The sequence below is a fragment of the Culex quinquefasciatus genome, chromosome 3 (genome assembly GCF_015732765.1).
Source record: "Culex quinquefasciatus strain JHB chromosome 3, VPISU_Cqui_1.0_pri_paternal, whole genome shotgun sequence".
In the NCBI taxonomy this organism is placed as follows: Eukaryota; Metazoa; Arthropoda; class Insecta; order Diptera; family Culicidae; genus Culex; species Culex quinquefasciatus.
Window position 1 is genome coordinate 140817118 of NC_051863.1, and position 23181 is coordinate 140840298.

Sequence of the window (23181 nt, forward strand, 5' to 3'; positions counted from 1 at the left end):
CGCAACATTCTGCGATTTGCCATTGTAGATCAGGATTTAACGAGTATAAACTGAAACACTTTTCAAAATGGTCATTTGTTGACTGCTTTACATTAACAAAAATGCTGATAAATTCGATAATTTTTTGGGTAATTTTAGTAAGGATTTGAAAAGATTTCAAATACATTTGTTAACCGTTCTATACCAATTTTAGCCGATAAATACAATTGTTTCAAAAAAAGTAATTTTTTGAAAACTAGCGCACCGCTTTACTGAGAAACCGACAAATTAAAACCTAATCTGAGACAATTCCACATTATAATCTTAAAAAAACAAGTGTATCGTCTTCTGCAATTTATGATCGATTTAAAAAAAAGGCCAAAAAAGGCTGTAGAAATTTTAACTGCACCCTCAAAAAATATGCAAAAAAAATCAGGAATTAGAGAATAATACTAAAAATAGAACATTTTCAGGAAATCAGCATTATTGAGTATTGGGAATCCAATTTAAAACGTGTTTAGTCGTATTCTTTAATTCTAAAATTCTTTGGTCGTATTCTTTAATTCCTAAATTCTTAAATTCTTTTATTTTAAAATTTTGAAATTCTTAAATTTTCAAATTCTTACATTCATAAATTCTTTAATTCTTTAATTCTTACATTCTTAAATTCTTTAATTCTTTAATTCTTTAATTCTTAAATTCTTAAATTCTTAAATTCCTAAATTCTTAAATTCTTAAATTCTTAAATTCTTCGATTCTTAAATTCTTAAATTCTTAAATTCTTAAATTCTTAAATTCTTAAATTCTTAAATTCTTAAATTCTTAAATTCTTAAATTCTTAAATTCTTAAATTCTTAAATTCTTAAATTCTTAAATTCTTAAATTCTTAAATTCTTAAATTCTTAAATTCTTAAATTCTTAAATTCTTAAATTCTTAAATTCTTAAATTCTTAAATTCTTAAATTCTTAAATTCTTAAATTCTTAAATTCTTAAATTCTTAAATTCTTAAATTCTTAAATTCTTAAATTCTTAAATTCTTAAATTCTTAAATTCTTAAATTCTTAAATTCTTAAATTCTTAAATTCTTAAATTCTTAAATTCTTAAATTCTTAAATTCTTAAATTCTTAAATTCTTAAATTCTTAAATTCTTAAATTCTTAAATTCTTAAATTCTTAAATTCTTAAATTCTTAAATTCTTACATTCTTAAATTCTTAAATTCTTAAATTCTTAAATTCTTAAATTCTTAAATTCTTAAATTCTTAAATTCCTAAATTCTTGAATTCCTAAATTCTTAAATTCTAAAAATAATAATTGATGTATCATAATTTTTAAATTTTTGATTTTTTCAAACATTCAGTTTTATTGTTATTTCTGAATTTCTGATTGCTTAAATTTCTGAATTTCTGCTTTTGATTTCTTAACATTTTCAAGCCAAGAGTTTTTTTAACCCTGGAATTTTTTTATACAATTTTTTTTTGGAATATTGAATTTTGTGTATCTGTTATTTTTTTTCTAAATTGCAGATTTGAAAAATGGATGTTTTTTAAATGTGTATTTGTATTTTTAAATTTTAGAAGTTTTTAAATTTTTGCAGTTAACTTAAGTTTTTATTTTTAAAATATTAATATTATTGAATTTCTAAATATCTGATTTTTTTGACTGTTACTTCTAGAAAACAATCACGTTTTAATAAATTATCTTTTTCTAAAAAAAAAAATGATTCCGGATGAAAAAAAATCGTATCACATCGTAATAAAATTATTTAAATTCGTGATATACAAGAATTTTAACATCTAATCGCCACTCTTACCTATCGATTTCGGAAAACAACCGTGCCCCCCCAACATTTTGGACTAGTCGGCGCCTCTGCTTAGGACAGTGGTCAATATGAAGACTTTTATGTAAAATTGTCTGAAGAATCGATTCCCGTATTCGTTTTTGAAAATTTTGACGTTTGGAGCACTTAAAAAAAAAACAGTTTCAGTAAATGATATTTGTATTTTCTTAGGTGAGTTGCTCTATCCTGCATTTTTCGTGAGTCTTTTTGTAATATCTTAGGATATTTTCAAAAAAAAAATAAACGAAAAAAAAATCGTGGGCCGTTTTTCAAATTTGACTTTTAAACATAAAAAACAAAAAATCTCGTAATAGTGGCGTGTTTTTTTTAGTGTATTTTTTTCGGAAAGCCCGTCAAATTTCCTACAAGTTTGTCTCTGACCACTTTATTGATACGATGCAACGGCTTCGAGATCCAGCGATATTTAAATTACGAATTAGGGACCATCTATAAACCACGTGGACACCTTAGGGGGTGCACTTGATAAGAGTTGTGTTTGTGTATATTTTTTATTGTACTTTTTTCAATATGGGTCTAGTTATTTTGACCAAGGATCCTGATTGCTCCAAAAAGACCCATTCACCAGCGATCACAAATCGGACCCGACAAAAAACTGCTCTGATCGTTTCCTACCGTTTGTCACTTCCACAACAATCGCTACTGAGTACTCTCTCTTTGTTCTCGCTCTCCACTCGCTACGCACTTCATTCGGGTGGTACAGCGAATGGTTCAGAGAGACCGATTGCGTTATGTCGCTCCAAAGCTGAGTCGAAATAGTTTGCGATCTGCTTTGTTTTGATCATTTATTTAACTGCTTAAAATCGAGGTTATTAAAAATGGTTGCAAGGTTAAGGCGGTAAAGAAAGACGATTTTTACTTTATTCAAAAGATAAAAAAATGTTTTTTTATTCGTAATTATACAAATAAGTGGCAGTGGAACCACTGCCAATCGACAATAACATCAAACCGTAGGTACTCATCCCTGCTCAAGCCTCAAGTGTTGAAGCTAAAATTAGTCGAACGCGCGGTGCATCTTGATCGGGCGCACATCCAACTAAATTGTCGTGATGAATGTGTCGTGTGCTGGAATGTGAAAATTTAAATATCACAGGCTCAAATGGGTGACCGAGAGCTATCTTATCACGGTACCTGTGTGTGTGTGTGTGTGTGTGTGTGTGTGTGTGTGTGTGTGTGTGTTTGTTTCCAGTGGGGATGATAACGAGATCCCAAGGCTGCCGGGTTTTTTTAAAGCTCCAATAATTGTTTAATGATTGTGGCTTTACCTTGATATTGATTTTCCGGGATACAAATGAGTTTACCAGGGGGGTTTTGCATTGCATTCAACTAATTACTTTTTTGTTTGCTTTTAGATATATCGAATAGCGCATGATGTCGAATCCATCACAATATTATGGAATGGCGAACGGATACCCTCCGGTAGCGAACGGTCCAGCAATGCACCAGCCACAACAATATCCGCCCCCACAGCAGCAGCAGCAACAGCAACAACAACAATATCCAGTGAAGACCGCCCTAATGAATGGACCATCGTCACAGCAGCAATACGGTGCACCGCCAGTGGCAGCCGTTGCTCCCCTCCAGAACGGACCACCACCGCAGATGTTGATGGGTCAGAAGGTGCCACCTCCGTTCAACAATACTCAGCAGCAAAACAACCGAGTGGCGAATTTGGTTTCGAATGGCAACAGTGCCACCTCGTCACGGACATCGTCCCCAGCGCTAGTTAACAACAACATCCCGGCGTCGCAGTTGCCACCGCGCTCCGTTCCCCCGGGTGTTACGTATCAACCGCCTTCTAGTCAAAGTCAGACGACACCCGTTGTTAGCAGTAATTACCAGCTGAGCCCAAACAACAACTGGGCGAGTGGGATCAACACGAGTAACCAGGTCAACACACCGCCCCGAACCGCGTCTGGCCTCTCGACTCCACTGAATGCGTCCACGCCAACGGTGAATGGACCGAGCGCCGTCAACAACCTCACGGCCAGCATGCAAAATCTGGCCGTGAATCGACCCCACTCGGCGCAGCAGGTTAATCATCTCAACGGTTCCGGAACTCCACAACCTCCGCCGACGGTGCCCGCTAGCAGTTACCAGAACCAACTGCCACCGTCACAGCCGACGTCCATGAAGCCAAATGTCCAGCAAGTTCCCCAAATGCCACCCACGACTTACGGCCAGCCGCAGCCTCAACTAAACCAACAGGGACGCCCCATCAACGGCAACTATGCGCAACCATCGCAACAACCTCCCGCAGGCCAACACTACCAGCCAGGAATGCCTCCAATTTCTTCCGCTGCCCAAACTTCAACTCCACTCAACAAAAGGCCGCTCTATCCGTCGCAACCAATGGCACCTACTCAGCAGCAGCAGACCAACAACTACTACCCGCAACAGCAGCAGCAACAACAGCCAATGCCCAACAACAACAACCTAGCCCAGCAACAGCAGCAGCAGCAACAACTTCATCAACACCAGCACCATCAACATCAGCAGCAGCAGCAGTACCAGCAGCAAGACCCGCAGTACAACGTGGTCAAGAGTGGGTTCAACCGGCTCTGGGGCAACAACACGATGGATCTGCTCCAGAACCGGCACGTTCTGCCGCCGGGCAAGGTGCGGCCGCCCGTCATCCACCTGAACCATCCGTTCCAGGAGGCGGTCAACTGCAATCCGGAGTGAGTTTCGGCTTTTCCTCGTAATGTTGAAGTCATTGACGAAACCCCACTTTTTCTCTGTAGCATTTTCCGGTGCACGCTGACCAAGATTCCGGAAACGAATCAGCTGCTGCAAAAGTCGCGACTTCCGCTGGGCGTGCTGATACATCCGTTCCGGGATTTGAACGTAAGACCTTTAACAATAGCTTTGTCTGACTTGGTATTGACTGATTTCGTCTCTCGTTGTAGAATCTGCCGGTGATCTCGTGCAACACGATCGTGCGCTGCCGGACCTGCCGGACGTACATCAACCCGTTCGTGTTCTTCGTGGACAGCAAAAAGTGGAAGTGCAATCTGTGCTACCGGGTGAACGAATGTGAGTATTGCTTTTTGGGACAAGAGTTCAATTCAATTCAAGGCAAGACACCACGATAAGTGTTAAATACAAGACAGACAAGACAGACAAGACAGACAAGACAGACAAGACAGACAAGACAGACAAGACAGACAAGACAGACAAGACAGACAAGACAGACAAGACAGACAAGACAGACAAGACAGACAAGACAGACAAGACAGACAAGACAGACAAGACAGACAAGACAGACAAGACAGACAAGACAGACAAGACAGACAAGACAGACAAGACAGACAAGACAGACAAGACAGACAAGACAGACAAGACAGACAAGACAGACAAGACAGACAAGACAGACAAGACAGACAAGACAGACAAGACAGACAAGACAGACAAGACAGACAAGACAGACAAGACAGACAAGACAGACAAGACAGACAAGACAGACAAGACAGACAAGACAGACAAGACAGACAAGACAGACAAGACAGACAAGACAGACAAGACAGACAAGACAGACAAGACAGACAAGACAGACAAGACAGACAAGACAGACAAGACAGACAAGACAGACAAGACAGACAAGACAGACAAGACAGACAAGACAGACAAGACAGACAAGACAGACAAGACAGACAAGACAGACAAGACAGACAAGACAGACAAGACAGACAAGACAGACAAGACAGACAAGACAGACAAGACAGACAAGACAGACAAGACAGACAAGACAGACAAGACAGACAAGACAGACAAGACAGACAAGACAGACAAGACAGACAAGACAGACAAGACAAAACAACAGCTAAGATAAGGATGAGTCCGACTTTAAACTTACCTCTCTCTCTCCCTTTTCCAGTGCCGGAAGAGTTCCAGTACGATCCGGTGACGAAAACGTACGGAGACCCAACGAGGCGACCCGAGGTCAAATCCAGCACGATCGAGTTCATCGCTCCGTCGGAGTACATGGTGAGCGCCGGTCTCCAGCCCTCGTATCGCTTCAAAAACTCAAAAAATCGTCTTTTTCAGCTCCGACCACCGCAGCCGGCGATCTACCTGTTCCTGCTGGACGTTTCCTCGCTGGCCCAGCAAACCGGCTATCTGCACACGGTGTGCCGGACGCTGATAGAGCACCTGGACAGTCTGCCGGGCGATGCGCGCACCCAGGTGGGCTTCATCGCGTACAACAGTGCGATCCACTTTTACAACATCGCCGAGGGGTACAATCAGCCGCACGAGGTCACGGTGCTGGACGTCGATGGTGAGTTCCGAAATTCTAGCCAAGAAGACTTGTTACTAAAAGAGATTTTTCTTCCGCCCCGCGCAGACGTCTTTCTTCCCTACCCGGACAATCTGCTGATCAATCTGAAGGAGTGCAAGGAGCTGGTTAAGGATCTGCTGACGCAGCTGCCGAAGCGGTTCGAGCACGCCCACGATACGCACAGTGCGCTCGGGGCGGCACTGCAGGTGGCCTACAAGATGATGGTATGGTTTACAGTGGTTTTGTTTGGTTGTTGGATTGAACTGATCACAAGTGTCGTTCTTCTTGCAGTGTCACACCGGAGGACGCGTTACGGTGTTCCAGACTTGTTTACCTAACCACGGACCAGGTGCTTTGCAGTCGAGGTAAGTTCAAGACTTTTGTCATATTATCTATACGGAACACTTCTTGGAAAACAAAGCAACAAAAGACTAATTCATATTTCTTTTTCTTAGCTTCTTTATTTACATTGAATTATGAATTTGGTATTATTTAAAAATGATGTAAAAACATTTGAATTTGACTTTGTCTCGTTTTTTCCTTACTAAGTATTAAAAAAATGAGGTTATGTTCTAAAATGCGTTTTTTCAACCTTGAACTCTCAAACCGTAGAAACAAAAAAATGGCCTGGTCTCCAAATTTCAATGTATCTTTCGATATTTAATGTTTTCATATTTTTGGACAAATATCAGGCCGTTTGTGACTTTCGAATCCCGCGGCGGGCGCTCTCAAAATTCTTTGTGTAAATATGGGTATTCGGCGCCGTCGCTCCGTGCCATACTTTCATACACTTAGGAGCCCAGGGCGACGAAGTCCTTGTAGATAAAAAGGAAGACACTAGTGGTTGGTACTAGCAATGGTGGCCGACAGCTATAAAGTCAACTTCGTTTTTTTGTGACTTTTAAAAAAAGCTGAAAAAAATGGGACATAAAACGAATTTTGTAATTTTTTTTTTTTGCAATTTGTAGAATTTTTGTGAGCTTATGGATTTTATTTAGATTTTTGATCTTAAAATTCTAAAATAAAAACAAAATCTTTACTTTCTTAAAAATCTTAATTTTTAATGATTGTTGTTTTGAAATTTAATTGTTCGAAATATTTCTATATTTTTTAAGAATTTATTAATTTTTAAAGAATTTTATATTTGGTTGGAATTTTATATTTGACAAGAAATTTATATAAAGAATTTAAAGAATTTTAGGAATTTTAAAAAATCACATAAATACAAAAAATATAAAAATTAAAGAATTTAACGAATTTAAGGAATTTAAAGAATTTAAAGAATTTAAAGAATTTAAAGAATTTAACGAATTTAAAGAAATTGATGCTCACGCGCTTTCGTGCCTGCCGGAACAAGGCAGAACAATTCCAAGCTCTGAGTGAGCTTATGATGAAGTATATCTACAACGGATAAGCTGCCTTGTGCAGCGAAGTTTTTCGACGTCAAAAGACAAAACAAACTGTGATCTAGTTTTGAGCTTTTCTATCTCTATCCTTTTCCTTAGCAAATTTAGAAATTTAAAATAATTTTTCCTTCTGTTGGCAAATCCATTGTTAGAATATCCAATTACATCAAAATGAACTATAGTACAAATTATAGTTGAAAGGTACTCCAAAACTCTATTAGGTTATAAGAATTACGAAATTGTGAATTGATTATTTACTAATAAAAACTAATTGAATTGAATAAAGAATTCAAAGAATTTAAAGAATTTAAATAATTTAAAGAATTTAAAGAATTTAAAGAATTTAAAGAATTTAAAGAATTTAAAGAATTTAAAGAATTTAAAGAATTTAAAGAATTTAAAGAATTTAAAGAATTTAAAGAATTTAAAGAATTTAAAGAATTTAAAGAATTTAAAGAATTTAAAGAATTTAAAGAATTTAAAGAATTTAAAGAATTTAAAGAATTTAAAGAATTTAAAGAATTTAAAGAATTTAAAGAATTTAAAGAATTTAAAGAATTTAAAGAATTTAAAGAATTTAAAGAATTTAAAGAATTTAAAGAATTTAAAGAATTTAAAGAATTTAAAGAATTTAAAGAATTTAAAGAATTTAAAGAATTTAAAGAATTTAAAGAATTTAAAAATTTAAAAATTTAAAGAATTTAAAGAATTAAAAAAATTAAAGAAATTAAAAAAAATTAAACTTTATTTTTTTTTATTTGTGGAAGTTTTAGGATTTTTTGGAATTTAAAGAATTTTTAGAATAGTTAGAATTCTCAAAAAATTTCAGAATTTTATATTTTTTTAGAATTTTTGGAATTTCTAGAATTTTGAATTTTTCAGAATTTTTATATTTTTATGAATTTGAATTTTTTTAAATGTATTATTTTTTTTAATTTTTAGAATTTTGCAGAATTCTAAGATTTTTAAAATGTTAACATTCTAATGAATTTTAAAAATTCTATGAATTAAGTCCAATATTTTTTCAAACATTTTTGGAAAATAAGGAAATGTCAATAATTAATAAGACAAGGATTTTCTATGAATTTGCCAATAATTGTACAACTTCTATTTACAGGGAGGACCCAAATAACCGCTCCTCGAAGGACGTGGCCCACCTCGGACCGGCGACAGATTTCTACAAGCGCCTCGCGCTCGACTGCTCCGCCCAGCAGATTGCGGTCGATTTGTTCTTGTTAAATAGTCAGTACTGTGATCTATCCACTATGTGTGAGTATTTTCTTCTACTGTGAACTTCATTCGTTGAAACAATTCGCTGATCAACGTTTTCTCTTCCAGCTGGAATCAGCAAGTTTAGCGGCGGCTGCATGCACCACATCCCGCTGTACTGCGAGTCCAAGCCGCAGCTGGTCAAGACGCTGCAAAAGTGCTTCGAGCGGTACCTCACGCGCAAGGTGGGCTTCGAGGCCGTCATGCGGGTTCGGTGCACGCGCGGACTCGCGATCCACACATTCCACGGCAACTTCTTCGTCCGGTCGACCGATCTGCTGTCGCTGCCCAACGTGAACCCGGACGCGGGCTTTGGAATGCAGGTGGGTTTCGGGAATTCTTTGGAGGTGGGTTTCTTAAAGATTAATCGTTTTGTGTCTTTTTTTTCTTCTATCGCACAGATCACGTACGAGGAAAGTTTAGCCGAGTGCAAAACGGTGTGCTTCCAGGCGGCCCTACTCTACACGAGCAGCAAAGCCGAGCGGCGGATCCGCGTACACACGCTGTGCATCCCCGTTACGGCCAGCCTGTCCGAGGTGATGTACTCTGCGGACTCGCAGTGCATCGTCGGGCTGCTCTCCAAAATGGCCGTCGATCGCTCGCTCACGTCCAGTCTGTCCGATGCCAGAGATGCCTTTATCAACGCGACCGTCGACATCTTCAGCGCGTTCAAGATCGCGCAGAACCTGCCCCAGAATTCCGGCTCGATCGTGGCCCCGGAGAATCTCTCGCTGCTGCCGCTGTACATACTGGCGCTGCTGAAGCACGTAAGTCACCCAAAAATCAACCTTATCTCAACTCCACAAACTAATCAAACCCAATTTTCAGACCGCCTTCCGGGTGGGAACGAGCACCCGGCTCGACGATCGCGTCTTTGCGATGAGCGAGATGAAGACGATGCCGCTGGACCAGCTCATCCGGTACATCTATCCGGACTTTTACGTGCTCGACAGTCTGTTCCACTCGGCAACGCAGGAGCACAGCGGAAACGGGGAGGCGCACCTGGTGGAACCGCCCCGGTTGCAGCTGTCGGCGGAAAAGTGAGTCGATCGATGCGAAATGTGTGGGATTTGTGAAGAGTTACTAATTTTGGGCGGGTTTCTTTGTTTCAGGTTCGACTCACGGTCCATGTTTCTGCTGGACTGCGGTCCGACTATGTACATCTACGTGGGATCGAATGTGGCGCCTGATATTTTGAACCAGGTCTTAGGTAAGTTGAGCAAAAATGGGTTAAACTTGTCGATCTATCGATTTTTAAAGTTTTAAACATTGACTCTTCGTTGCTGTGGGTTCTCGTGGCGCAGGGGTAGCGGCTTCGGCTGCCGATCCCGATGATGCTATGAGACGCGGGTTCGATTCCCGCCTTGTCCACTGAGCTTCTATCGGATGGTGAAGTAAAACGTCGGTCCCGGTTTCTCCTGTCTCGTCAGAGGCGCTGGAGCAGAAATCCCACGTTAGAGGAAGGCCATGCCCCGGGGGGCGTAGTGCCAATAGTTTCGTTTCTCTTCGTTGCTGAATAAGACCATTTTTTCTAAAAGCACAATCAATCCCACAATCCTAAATTAGGTAATTCTTCATTTCACCTTAAATAATGTAGAGATAAACTGCATAATTGACTTTAAATTGGGGCCTTCCTTATGACCAAAAAAGCTATTTTGTGTCATTGGTTCACACATACAATTTTGGCCGCTGTCCATTCAAAGATGGTACGTAAATATTCGAAAATCCATATTTTTTGAAGGAATTTTCTGATCGGTTTGGTGTCTTTGGCAAAGTTGTAGATTGTAGGTATTGTGAGGACTTTTATGAAAAATATGGATACAAGAAAAAAAAAAATTGTTGATTTTTTTGTTAACTTTTTTTCACAACAAATCAATTTCCAAAAAATCATATTTTTTTATTTAAATTTTTGAATGTTTTTTATGTGTTTAAGGGTACACAACACTTTTGAACCATAGAAAAGTATGGACCAAAAATTTGCTGTCGAACTATGATTTATCAAAATAAAATTGTTTTTTGAAAAATACAAATTTCACTCCAAATTTTGTTTGTCAAATTTTGACACAGATTTTTTGATAAAGTTAAATTTTAGCTGAAAAAACAGTTTTACGATTTTCAAAAATAGTGTCCAAAAAGTTGAGAAAATGTTCAATAAATTGCCTAAAAGAAGATTGGATCTATGATTACTGAAATTCAGAGAATAAAAAAAAGAAACAGAATAATTAAACAACCTTTTATATTCTAATACCAATATCTCAGAAACTAGTGCTCTATCTTTCATGTTAAAAAATTAAACATATTTGAAATTTTCTGATCTTATCGAAGAAACTACTTTTAAAATTTTGGAATCAAGACTAACATTTCCAAAAAGTCCAATATTCAATTTACCGCCCTTTTAAAATGTTGATTCCAAAATCATATAAAAAAATCGAAGAGATCAGAAAATTTCACATGTGTTTAGTTTTTAGCATTGAAAATAGGACAATTAGATTCAGAAAAAATGGTGGTTAAAAAATATAAAAGGCTGTTTGGATGAGACTTAAAAAAAATTTTTCTTGTTTGTTTTTTTCGCTGTATTTCAGTAACCAGGATTCCAAATCAGGCATTTTTTTTTAAATTTTGTCAGCGCCTCGAGAAAAGATATTTTCACTTTTTTTTTAAATCGAAAAGCTGGAATTATTTAGCTAAAATTAAACTTAAATTGGATATATTTTGAAAATGGTATACTTTATCAAAATATATATAAAAATTTTAATTATCTGTGAAATACTTTTCTATTGCAAATTTGATTTTACAGTAAAAACCACAGTAAAAACAAAATCCGCTAAAATTTCTATTAAAATAACTTTTTTTAATTCATATCACTGTGGTAAAATTTATGTCCATATTTCTTTGTGGCTCAAAAGTCACTGTTTTTTGTCCCCTAAAACAAATAAAATTGTTTTTGGAAAACTATAAATTTTACTCGACTTGACTTAAGTTTTTATGGTAAACTTTACAGATTTTTTGATAAAGTTAAATTTTAGCTGAAACATCAGTTTTACGATTTTTAAAAATAGTGTCAATAATTGCCCATTACTGATTTTTTTGTTGAGAAAATTTTTAGTTTTTTTCTTTTTTTTTATAATTAAATAATTAAATAATTAAATAATTAAATAACTAAATAATTAAATAATTAAATAATTAAATAATTAAATAATTAAATAATTAAATAATTAAATAATTAAATAATTAAATAATTAAATAATTAAATAATTAAATAATTAAATAATTAAATAATTAAATAATTAAATAATTAAATAATTAAATAATTAAATAATTAAATAATTAAATAATTAAATAATTAAATAATTAAATAATTAAATAATTAAATAATTAAATAATTAAATAATTAAATAATTAAATAATTAAATAATTAAATAATTAAATAATTAAATAATTAAATAATTAAATAATTAAATAATTAAATAATTAAATAATTAAATAATTAAATAATTAAATAATTAAATAATTAAATAATTAAATAATTAAATAATTAAATAATTAAATAATTAAATAATTAAATAATTAGATACCGTCAGTGGGGGTGACATTGGGTCTGGGGGGTGAGATTGGGTCAAAGTGATTTTTTACGGATTTCACCATTTCTCAGATTCTTTTCAATGAAACTGAATTCTGTTAAAAGGGTTGTGTAGGGGACATCTTAAGATGACTTCGCTGAAAAAAATTCGTTCTTAGAACATATCCTGTTATTTTGGCAGATGTCTAAAGTTGGAGTACGTTTTTGGCCAAAAATGACCTCTCGAAAAATCATTTTTCTAATATTTTTGTTAGAATTGCTCGAAAACTACCCAAATGTTTGAAAATCTCCACTTCAAACATTGTAGCGTGTCAATACAATTCCCTCGAACAAGAAACGCTGTTGGATGACTTGTTTTTACCATATCTTTGTATTTCAGCATCTTTTTTGTTTCATTTGACCCAATGTCACCCCCTCTAAGGGGTGAGATTGGGTCAATTTTCAAACAATTGGCATTTAAGGTAGTGTTCATCAAAATCGACCATATTTTGGGAAAATGTTAGTAAACTACACAGCGTAACAAAATATTTTTTTTATTTTTTGGCAGCACGAAAAAAAATGCTCCTCTAGGGATCGGCTTCCCGAACAAAATGCAACCTGGCGCATATTTTTATTGTTATCCTAACTCGAGATATTCAATGCAGAAGTTTTGCATATGAATCACCCCCCGTCGAAAAATATTTTTTATTTTGTTTTCTCTGTAACTTCTGATCAATTAGGTCTTTTTGGACGCTTCCGGTGTCATTCGACGGTAAATTGTTAGAAACACTCATGATTTGGTCCCATTGGCCGGTTCCCGTAACCAGTTCCGGAGGAAATCCGGAATATTGGCCGAAACTGTGCAAAAACTTCAAAATTTTGAAGTTTTTTGCTTTTAATGCGAAGTGAACACACTATAGCATGAAACAATCCATACAAACTAAGAAAATGTTGGTCCCAGCATGTTTGAAGGTGTTTAATTGAAAAAGTGGCCATTGAGAACCGGTTCCGGTCAATCCGGATCCGGAAACTCCGGAAAAAATAAGCAATATTTTCACAATTCCAATGTGTCAAACAGATATAAACAAAAGTGTTGTTGAAGAATTCTTAGCTACTTCAAATTCATATTACCACAAAAACATGGCCAAGTGGCCAACGGGAACCTGTTCTGAATGTTCCGGATCATGGAACCAGTGGACACTTGACATTTTTTTTTAAATTTTAAAAGCATTTTTTTATTAAGAAATTTTCAAGGTGTCTAGAAAAATTATGAATTAATTCGAAATCAGGATCAGAAATGTGGCCAAGTGGCCAACGGGAACCCGTTCTGAATGTTCCGGATCAGGGAACCAGTGGTCACTTGATTTTTTTATTAATTTAAAAAAAGCATATTTTAATAAGGAAATTTTCTAGATTTCTAGAAGAATCTGAATTAATTAAAATCAGAATCAGAAATGTGGCCAGGTAACCAACATGAACCCGTTTTAAATGTTCTGGATTAGGAAACCAGTAAACATTTGAAGTTTTTATCAAGTTTAAAATAAAAATATTTTGATTATTGAAATTTAAAAATTTCTGTAAAAATCCAGAACACATTCGAAATCAGAATTAGAAATATTGCCAAGTGGCCTACGGGAACTCGTTCTGAATGTTTCGGATCATGTAACCAGAGGACACTTGAAATGTTTATTAATTTAAAAATGCATATTTTAATTAATGAGGTTTCTAGAAAAAATATGAATTAATTCGAAATCAGGATCAGAAATGTGGCCAAGAGGCCAACGGGAACCCGTTCTGAATGTTCCGGATCAGGGAACCAGTGGAAACTTGATTTTTTTAAATTAATTTTAATAATGCATATTTTAATAAATGACATTTAAAAATTACAGTTAAAATCTTAAAATTTTAAAATTCCTTGAAAAATTCAGAACATATTTGAAATCAGAATTAGGCATACTGCCAAATGGCCGACGGAATCCGTTCTGAATGTTCTGGATCAGGGAACCATAGGACACTTGAATTTTTTTTATTAATTTTAAAAATGCATATTTTAATTAAAGAAATTTTTAAATTCCTCGATAAATCTAAATGTATTTAAAATAAGAAATAAAAATATTGCCAAGTGGCCAACTGTTCCGGATCAGGGAACCAGTGTTCACTTGACTTTTTTGTTTGTTTATTTTATAAAGCATATTTTAACTAAGAAATTTTCTAGATTTCTGGAACAATTTAAATTTATTTGAAATCAGAATTGAAAATGTTGTCAAGTGGCCAACGAGAACCTGTTCTGACTGATCCGGATTAGGAAACAGAAATCACATAAAAGTTTATTTATTTAAAAAATGCATATTTTAATCAGGAATATTTCTAGATTTCTAGAAAAATCTAAATTTATTTGATATCAGAATTAAAAATGTTGCCAAAGGCCTACGAGAACCTGTTCTGACTGGTCACAATTTTTATTAATTTAAAAATATATGTTTATTTCACTGATTTTTTTAAATTTTTGAAAAAAATTAAAAAAAAAATGATATCAGAATTAGAAATGTTGCCAAGTGGCCAACGGTAACCTGTTCTGAATGTTCCGGATCAGGGAACCAGTGATCACTTGAAATGTTTGTTAATTTAAAAAAAGCATATTTTTATTTTAAAAAATGTCTAGTTTTCTAGAAAAATCAGAATTAATTAAAATCAGAATCAGAAATGTGGCCAGGTGACCAACAGGAACCCGTTTTAAATGTTCTGGATTAGGGAACCAGGGAACATTTGAAGTTTTTATCAAGTTTTCAAAAAACATATTCGAAATCAGATTTAGAAATATTGCCAAGTTGCCAATGGAAACCCGTTCTGAATGTTTCGGATCAGGTAACCAGAAGACACTTGATTTTTTTTTATTAATTTTAAAAATGCATATTTTAATTAATGAAATTTTTAAATTCCTGGAAAAATCTAAATGTATTTAAAATAAGAAATTAAAATGTTGCCAAGTGGCCGACTGTTCCGGATTAGAGAGCCAGTGTTCACTTGACTTTTTTTTATTTATTTCATAAAGCATATTTTAATTAAGAAATTTTCTAGATTTCTAGAAAAATCTACATTTATTTGAAATCAGTATTGAAAATGTTGTCAAGTGGCCAACAAGAACCTGTTCTGACTGATCCGGATCAGGGAACCAGAAACCACATGAAAAGTTTATTAATTAAAAAAAAGCATTTTTAATTAAGAATATTTCTAGATTTCTAGAAAAATCTAAATTTATTTGAAATCAGAATTAAAAATGTTGCCAAGTGGCCAACGAGAACCTGTTCTGACTGGTCAAAATTTTTATTAATTGAGCAATTCCAGCCCAAAACAGGAATTTTTTAGGTACTTTTTTCTCGACCCTCTCCGATTTCAATGAAACTTTGTAGACATGTTATCCTAGGCATATATAAGCCATTTTTGTGTATATGGAGCCAGTAACACTCGATAATGACATTTGAGAAGGGCGTACGTGTTTTCAATATGTTTGTATTTCGTAATTTAAATATTGCTGTATCTCGAAGCCGTTGCATCGTATCAAAAAGTGGTCAAAGACAAACTTGTAGGAAATTTGACGGGCTTTCCAAAAAAAATACACTGAAAGAAAAAAACAATCCACTTTTATGAGATTTTTTTATTTTTAAGTTTAAAAATTAAATTTGAAGGTGAGCCCACAATTTTTTTTCGCTCAAAATTTTTGTGAAAATAGCCTTAGATGTTACAAAAAGACTCACGAAAAATGCAGGATGGAGCAACTGACCTAAAAATATACAAAAATCATTTACTGAAACTGTTTTTTTGAAAAGTGCTCTAAACGTCAAAATTTTGAAAAGCCGAATACGGGAATCGATTTTCCAGACAATTTTACATAAAAGTCTCCATATTGACCATTGTCCGAAGTCCAATCCTTGTGAAGTTACAGCGGTTTTAAAAATAAAAATGTTGAAAAAAATAGGTTTTTTGATGGTTTTTGGCAATTTCTATGTGACGGACTTGATTTTTTAGTTTTGAAAATATTTTTACCGAAAATCTCGTCCAATTTCCCATAAGTTTGCCTTTGACAGCTTTTCAATTGGATGTATGGGCTTAGAGATATAAGTTGAATTACAATGCTCATAACTGAAAATAGAATATTTTTTTTTCAGTGTTATACTGCCCCTGATCGCATAAATGTCCCATATGCATTTTCATCGATTTCGAGTTGTTGATGCAGTTTGGTTCAAAATTGTGTGCTCTTTCGAAATAGCATATAACATCCAGTACTTTGTTCTAGATATCAGGAGGAAATCCAGTTTTTTCACGAAAATTTAACACGTAGCCTTATGTATGGGACAAACTTCAAATGCGTTTTTCTCAGCTTGCTGTTTTTGCATATGGGACATTTATGCGAACATGGGCAGTATAGACACCTCAATAAAAAATAAGCTTACGCAAATATTGAAACGAGTCAAAATAAAAAGCTGTCAAAGGCAAACTTATGGGAAATCAGACGAGCTTTTCGGTAAAAATATTTTCGAAACTAAAAAATCAAGTCCGTCATATAGAAATTGCCAAAAACCATCAAAAAACCTATTTTTTCAACATTTTTATTTTTAAAACCGCTGTAACTTTACATGGATTGGACTTAGGACAATGGTCAATATGGAGACTTTTATGTAAAATTGTCTGGAGAATCGATTTTCGTATTTGGCTTTTGAAAATTTTGACGTTTAGAGCACTTTTCAAAAAAACAGTTTCAGTAAATGATTTTTGTATATTTTTAGGTCAGTTGCTCCATCCTGCATTTTTCGTGAGTCTTTTTGTAACATCTTAGGCTATTTTCACAAAAATTTTGAGCGAAAAAAAATCGTGGGCTCACATTCAAATTTAACTTTTAAACTTAGAAATCAAAAAATCTCATAAAAGTGGATTGTTTTTTTCTTTCAGTGTATTTTTTTTTGGAAAGCCCGTCAAATTTCCTACAATTTTGTCTTTGACCACTTTTTGATACGATGCAACGGCTTCGAGATACAGCAATATTTAAATTACGAAATACAAACATATTGAAAACACGTACGCCCTTCTCAAATGTCATTATCGAGTGTTACTGGCTCCATATACACAAAAATGGCTTATATATGCCTAGGATAACATGTCTACAAAGTTTCATTGAAATCGGAGAGGGTCGAGAAAAAAGTACCTAAAAAATTCCTGTTTTGGGCTGGAATTGCTCAATTAATAAAAATTTTGACCAGTCAGAACAGGTTCTCGTTGGCCACTTGGCAACATTTTTAATTCTGATTTCAAATAAATTTAGATTTTTCTAGAAATCTAGAAATATTCTTAATTAAAAATGCTTTTTTTTAATTAATAAACTTTTCATGTGGTTTCTGGTTCCCTGATCCGGATCAGTCAGAACAGGTTCTTGTTGGCCACTTGACAACATTTTCAATACTGATTTCAAATAAATGTAGATTTTTCTAGAAATCTAGAAAATTTCTTAATTAAAATATGCTTTATGAAATAAATAAAAAAAAGTCAAGTGAACACTGGCTCTCTAATCCGGAACAGTCGGCCACTTGGCAACATTTTAATTTCTTATTTTAAATACATTTAGATTTTTCCAGGAATTTAAAAATTTCATTAATTAAAATATGCATTTTAAAATTAATAAAAAAATCAAGTGTCTTCTGGTTACCTGATCCGAAACATTCAGAACGGGTTTCCATTGGCAACTTGGCAATATTTCTAAATCTGATTTCGAATATGTTTTTTGAAAACTTGATAAAAACTTCAAATGTTCCCTGGTTCCCTAATCCAGAACATTTAAAACGGGTTCCTGTTGGTCACCTGGCCACATTTCTGATTCTGATTTTAATTAATTCTGATTTTTCTAGAAAACTAGACATTTTTTAAAATAAAAATATGCTTTTTTTAAATTAACAAACATTTCAAGTGATCACTGGTTCCCTGATCCGGAACATTCAGAACAGGTTACCGTTGGCCACTTGGCAACATTTCTAATTCTGATATCAATTTTTTTTTAATTTTTTTTCCAAAAATTTAAAAAAAAATCAGTGAAATAAACATATATTTTTTAAATTAATAAAAATTGTGACCAGTCAGAACAGGTTCTCGTAGGCCTTTTGGCAACATTTTTAATTCTGATATCAAATAAATTTAGATTTTTCTAGAAATCTAGAAATATTCCTGATTAAAATATGCATTTTTTTAAATAAATAAACTTTTTATGTGATTTCTGTTTCCCTAATCCGGATCAGTCAGAACAGGTTCTCGTTGGCCACTTGACAACATTTTCAATTCTGATTTCAAATAAATTTAAATTGTTCCAGAAATCTAGAAAATTTCTTAGTTAAAATATGCTTTATAAAATAAACAAACAAAAAAGTCAAGTGAACACTGGTTCCCTGATCCGGAACAGTTGGCCACTTGGCAATATTTTTATTTCTTATTTTAAATACATTTAGATTTATCGAGGAATTTAAAAATTTCTTTAATTAAAATATGCATTTTTAAAATTAATAAAAAAAATTCAAGTGTCCTATGGTTCCCTGATCCAGAACATTCAGAACGGATTCCGTCGGCCATTTGGCAGTATGCCTAATTCTGATTTCAAATATGTTCTGAATTTTTCAAGGAATTTTAAAATTTTAAGATTTTAACTGTAATTTTTAAATGTCATTTATTAAAATATGCATTATTAAAATTAATTTAAAAAAATCAAGTTTCCACTGGTTCCCTGATCCGGAACATTCAGAACGGGTTCCCGTTGGCCACTTGGAAACAGTTTTTATTCTGATTTCAAATTAATTTAGATTTTTCTAGAAATCTAGAAAATATCTTAATTAAAATATGCTTTATAAAATAAACAAACAAAAAAGTCAAGTGACCACTGGCTCCCTGATCCGGAACAGTCGGCCACTTGGCAACAATTTATTTCAAATGCATTCAGATTTTTCCAGGAATTTAAAAATTTCATTAATTAAAATATGCATTTTTAAATTAATAAACATTTCAAGTGACCACTGGTTCCCTGATCCGGAACATTCAGAACGGGTTCCCGTTGGCCTCTTGGCCACATTTCTGATCCTGATTTCGAATTAATTCATATTTTTTCTAGAAACCTCATTAATTAAAATATGCATTTTTAAATTAATAAACATTTCAAGTGTCCTCTGGTTACATGATCCGAAACATTCAGAACGAGTTCCCGTAGGCCACTTGGCAATATTTCTAATTCTGATTTCGAATGTGTTCTGGATTTTTACAGAAATTTTTAAATTTCAATAATCAAAATATTTTTATTTTAAACTTGATAAAAACTTCAAATGTTTACTGGTTTCCTAATCCAGAACATTTAAAACGGGTTCATGTTGGTTACCTGGCCACATTTCTGATTCTGATTTTAATTAATTCAGATTCTTCTAGAAATCTAGAAAATTTCCTTATTAAAATATGCTTTTTTTAAATTAATAAAAAAATCAAGTGACCACTGGTTCCCTGATCCGGAACATTCAGAACGGGTTCCCGTTGGCCACTTGGCCACATTTCTGATCCTGATTTCGAATTAATTCATAATTTTTCTAGACACCTTGAAAATTTCTTAATAAAAAAATGCTTTTAAAATTTAAAAAAAAATGTCAAGTGTCCACTGGTTCCATGATCCGGAACATTCAGAACAGGTTCCCGTTGGCCACTTGGCCATGTTTTTGTGGTAATATGAATTTGAAGTAGCTAAGAATTCTTCAACAACACTTTTGTTTATATCTGTTTGACACATTGGAATTGTGAAAATATTGCTTATTTTTTCGGAGTTTCCGGATCCGGATTGACCGGAACCGGTTCTCAATGGCCACTTTTTCAATTAAACACCTTCAAACATGCTGGGACCAACATTTTCTTAGTTTGTATGGATTGTTTCATGCTATAGTGTGTTCACTTCGCATTAAAGCAAAAACTTCAAAATTTTGAAGTTTTTGCACAGTTTCGGCCAATATTCCGGATTTCCTCCGGAACTGGTTACGGAACCGGCCAATGGGACCAAATCATGAGTGTTTCTAACAATTTACCGTCGAATGACACCGGAAGCGTCCAAAAAGACCTAATTGATCAGAAGTTACAGAGAAAACAAAATAAAAAATATTTTTCGACGGGGGGTGATTCATATGCAAAACTTCTGCATTGAATATCTCGAGTTAGGATAACAATAAAAATATGCGCCAGGTTGCATTTTGTTCGGGAAGCCGATCCCTAGAGGAGCATTTTTTTTCGTGCTGCCAAAAAATAAAAAAAATATTTTGTTACGCTGTGCTATCTAAGAACAAATCTACGTTAAAAGATTTTCGATGCTATTTAAATTGTTTTTGTTATTAAGAAATTTCGAGAGGTGTTTCGTTTTTTGACCCATAGTCACCCCCACTGACGGTAATTAAATAATTAAATAATTAAATAATTAAATAATTAAATAATTAAATAATTAAATAATTAAATAATTAAATAATTAAATAATTAAATAATTAAATAATTAAATAATTAAATAATTAAATAATTAAATAATTAAATAATTAAATGATTAAATAATTAAATAATTAAATAATTAAATAATTAAATAATTAAATAATTAAATAATTAAATAATTAAATAATTAAATAATTAAATAATTAAATAATTAAATAATTAAATAATTAAATAATTAAATAATTAAATAATTAAATAATTAAATAATTAAATAATTAAATAATTAAATAATTAAATAATTAAATAATTAAATAATTAAATAATTAAATAATTAAATAATTAAATAATTAAATAATTAAATAATTAAATAATTAAATAACTAAATAATTAAATAATTAAATAATTAAATAATTAAATAATTAAATAATTAAATAATTAAATAATTAAATAATTAAATAATTAAATAATTAAATAATTAAATAATTAAATAATTAAATAATTAAATAATTAAATAATTAAATAATTAAATAATTAAATAATTAAATTATTAAAATATTTTGTTTTATTTCGTTATTTTCGCAGGAGTTAACACCACGGCGGAGATTCCGGACTTTTGCATCGAGCTGCCGTCGCGGGAAACGCCGGCGAGCGAGGCGCTATTTGCATTTATCGACACCCTCAACGAGGACAAACCGTACCCGGCGTACATACAGGTCATTAGGTATGCAGACGCACCTTCATTTTTTTTTATCTCTGTAATAAAACAATGTTTTCCTCTTTTTCTTGACTGCTTTGCAATTCACAGAGACACAAGCCAATTCCGGTCGCTGTTTGTGGAAAAGTTCGTCGACGATCGGAACCAGAGTTCACTGTCCTACTACGAGTTCCTGCAACATCTGAGAACGCAGGTGAAGTAAATGCTGCGCGCACGATGCGTGTAGCAGAGGTATAAAGTAACAACGTGAAGGGAACGCAATTGGGGGGACGCAAAGTTTAAGGGTAAACAACAATTTATACAGTAGAGATGCATTATCAATGGGCCGAGAAGCGAGAGGGCGCCAGTTTTTATCCACATCTGCGGAAACAGGACATAACGCTGTAGTTAATTGTGTATATTTAATAAAGCGAGAGTAAATATAATCTAGCTAATCAACGGTTGAAAGTGTAAAGAGAAACAACAAAGATATATATTAAAGATAATAAAAGAAACTGAAACTGTCGTAGATAAATGCAAAAAAGGCTAACACAACACAACACACACACTCATTAATTTCTTTGACGACGACTGCGAACATTTTCTTTCTATCGACAAATAAAATAATGCTAAAAATGTTTGGAAAAAATAAATACGGAAACAGATCCCAAGCCACGGGATGGTGGGAGAAAGAAAATGTAATCAATTATAAAATTGTAAGATTAACCCTTTATACCCCATGAAAGAAAGCATAGATTTAGAGTAGCAATTATCCCAATTATTTAATCTTACTACGATGTTGAGCGAGCGAGCGAGAGAGAGAATGAGAGAGTTGTGTTTTTCAAACCATACCGTTGCAAGTCGAAACATTTAATAGGGCGTTCGATTTTTTAAATTATACGATATTCCTGATCAAGTTCCAAAAATTCTACCGTAGAAGTTTAATAACATTGCATCTAAATTATTTAATTCTGTCGCTGAAAAGCGATTCCAAAAGCATCCTAAAGGCAGACCATTTTGGACAGAAGGAAGGGTTTGGTGGAGTGTGATTGGTATTAGTGTATGTTTTTTTTGTTTTACGTAAGTTTTGTATAGTTACATGTTACACAGCTCATTTACAGTTCTTGGAACCGTGGTCGTAACTAGCTAAGAAAATGCTATTGTTTCCTTTTTTGTTTGTTGGTTTAGTCTAAGCCGGTATGTTTCACATAGCATACAACAAATTTATAGATTGCAGGTTAGATAAGCGAAGAAGAGGAAGAATATGAATAAGTAGGAAGGAAAACCAGCAGTCAAAGAGTGGGAGAAGGTGTGAAAACGTGAAGTATTTGGTGTATGCATGATGTTAATTATAATCAAATCTTATGAAGATATAAGTTATCGAAAGTAATAAATGAATTATGACCTCACACTTGTTTTTTTTTAATGTAAATTTATTTCAGCGACGATGCACTTTCCGAAAATATAAATTTTATTTTCGTTTCAATTAATTTTGTTTCGTTTGGTTTATTGAGAACAAGTATCTTGCGCCTCCATCAATGAATTGTTTCACAAAACATTTAATGGAGTGGTTCGATTGTTCGGGTAAGTTCACTCTTCTGGCCAGAACAAATGTATCGTTCAAGCGTAGAAATCCTTTAAAAACTGTTTGGCGAAAAA

General features: G+C 33.5%; 1 protein-coding gene across 1 annotated transcript in view; it reads left to right on the forward strand.

Moving 5' to 3' along the window:
* Positions 1-22933, forward strand: part of LOC6033552 (protein transport protein Sec24A) — a 40329-nt gene extending 17396 nt beyond the window's left edge. Inside the window, exons 2-16 of the mRNA XM_038261976.1 lie at positions 3190-4237; positions 4286-4518; positions 4582-4684; positions 4747-4873; positions 5715-5824; positions 5885-6116; positions 6183-6340; positions 6408-6481; positions 8640-8791; positions 8861-9114; positions 9193-9558; positions 9620-9831; positions 9904-10001; positions 21411-21549; positions 21634-22933. Coding sequence (XP_038117904.1) covers positions 3206-4237; positions 4286-4518; positions 4582-4684; positions 4747-4873; positions 5715-5824; positions 5885-6116; positions 6183-6340; positions 6408-6481; positions 8640-8791; positions 8861-9114; positions 9193-9558; positions 9620-9831; positions 9904-10001; positions 21411-21549; positions 21634-21745 — 3402 coding nt within the window. The 5' untranslated portion in view covers positions 3190-3205 and the 3' untranslated portion in view covers positions 21746-22933. The remainder of the gene's footprint in view (positions 1-3189; positions 4238-4285; positions 4519-4581; positions 4685-4746; positions 4874-5714; positions 5825-5884; positions 6117-6182; positions 6341-6407; positions 6482-8639; positions 8792-8860; positions 9115-9192; positions 9559-9619; positions 9832-9903; positions 10002-21410; positions 21550-21633) is intronic.
* Positions 22934-23181: the final 248 nt, after the last annotated feature.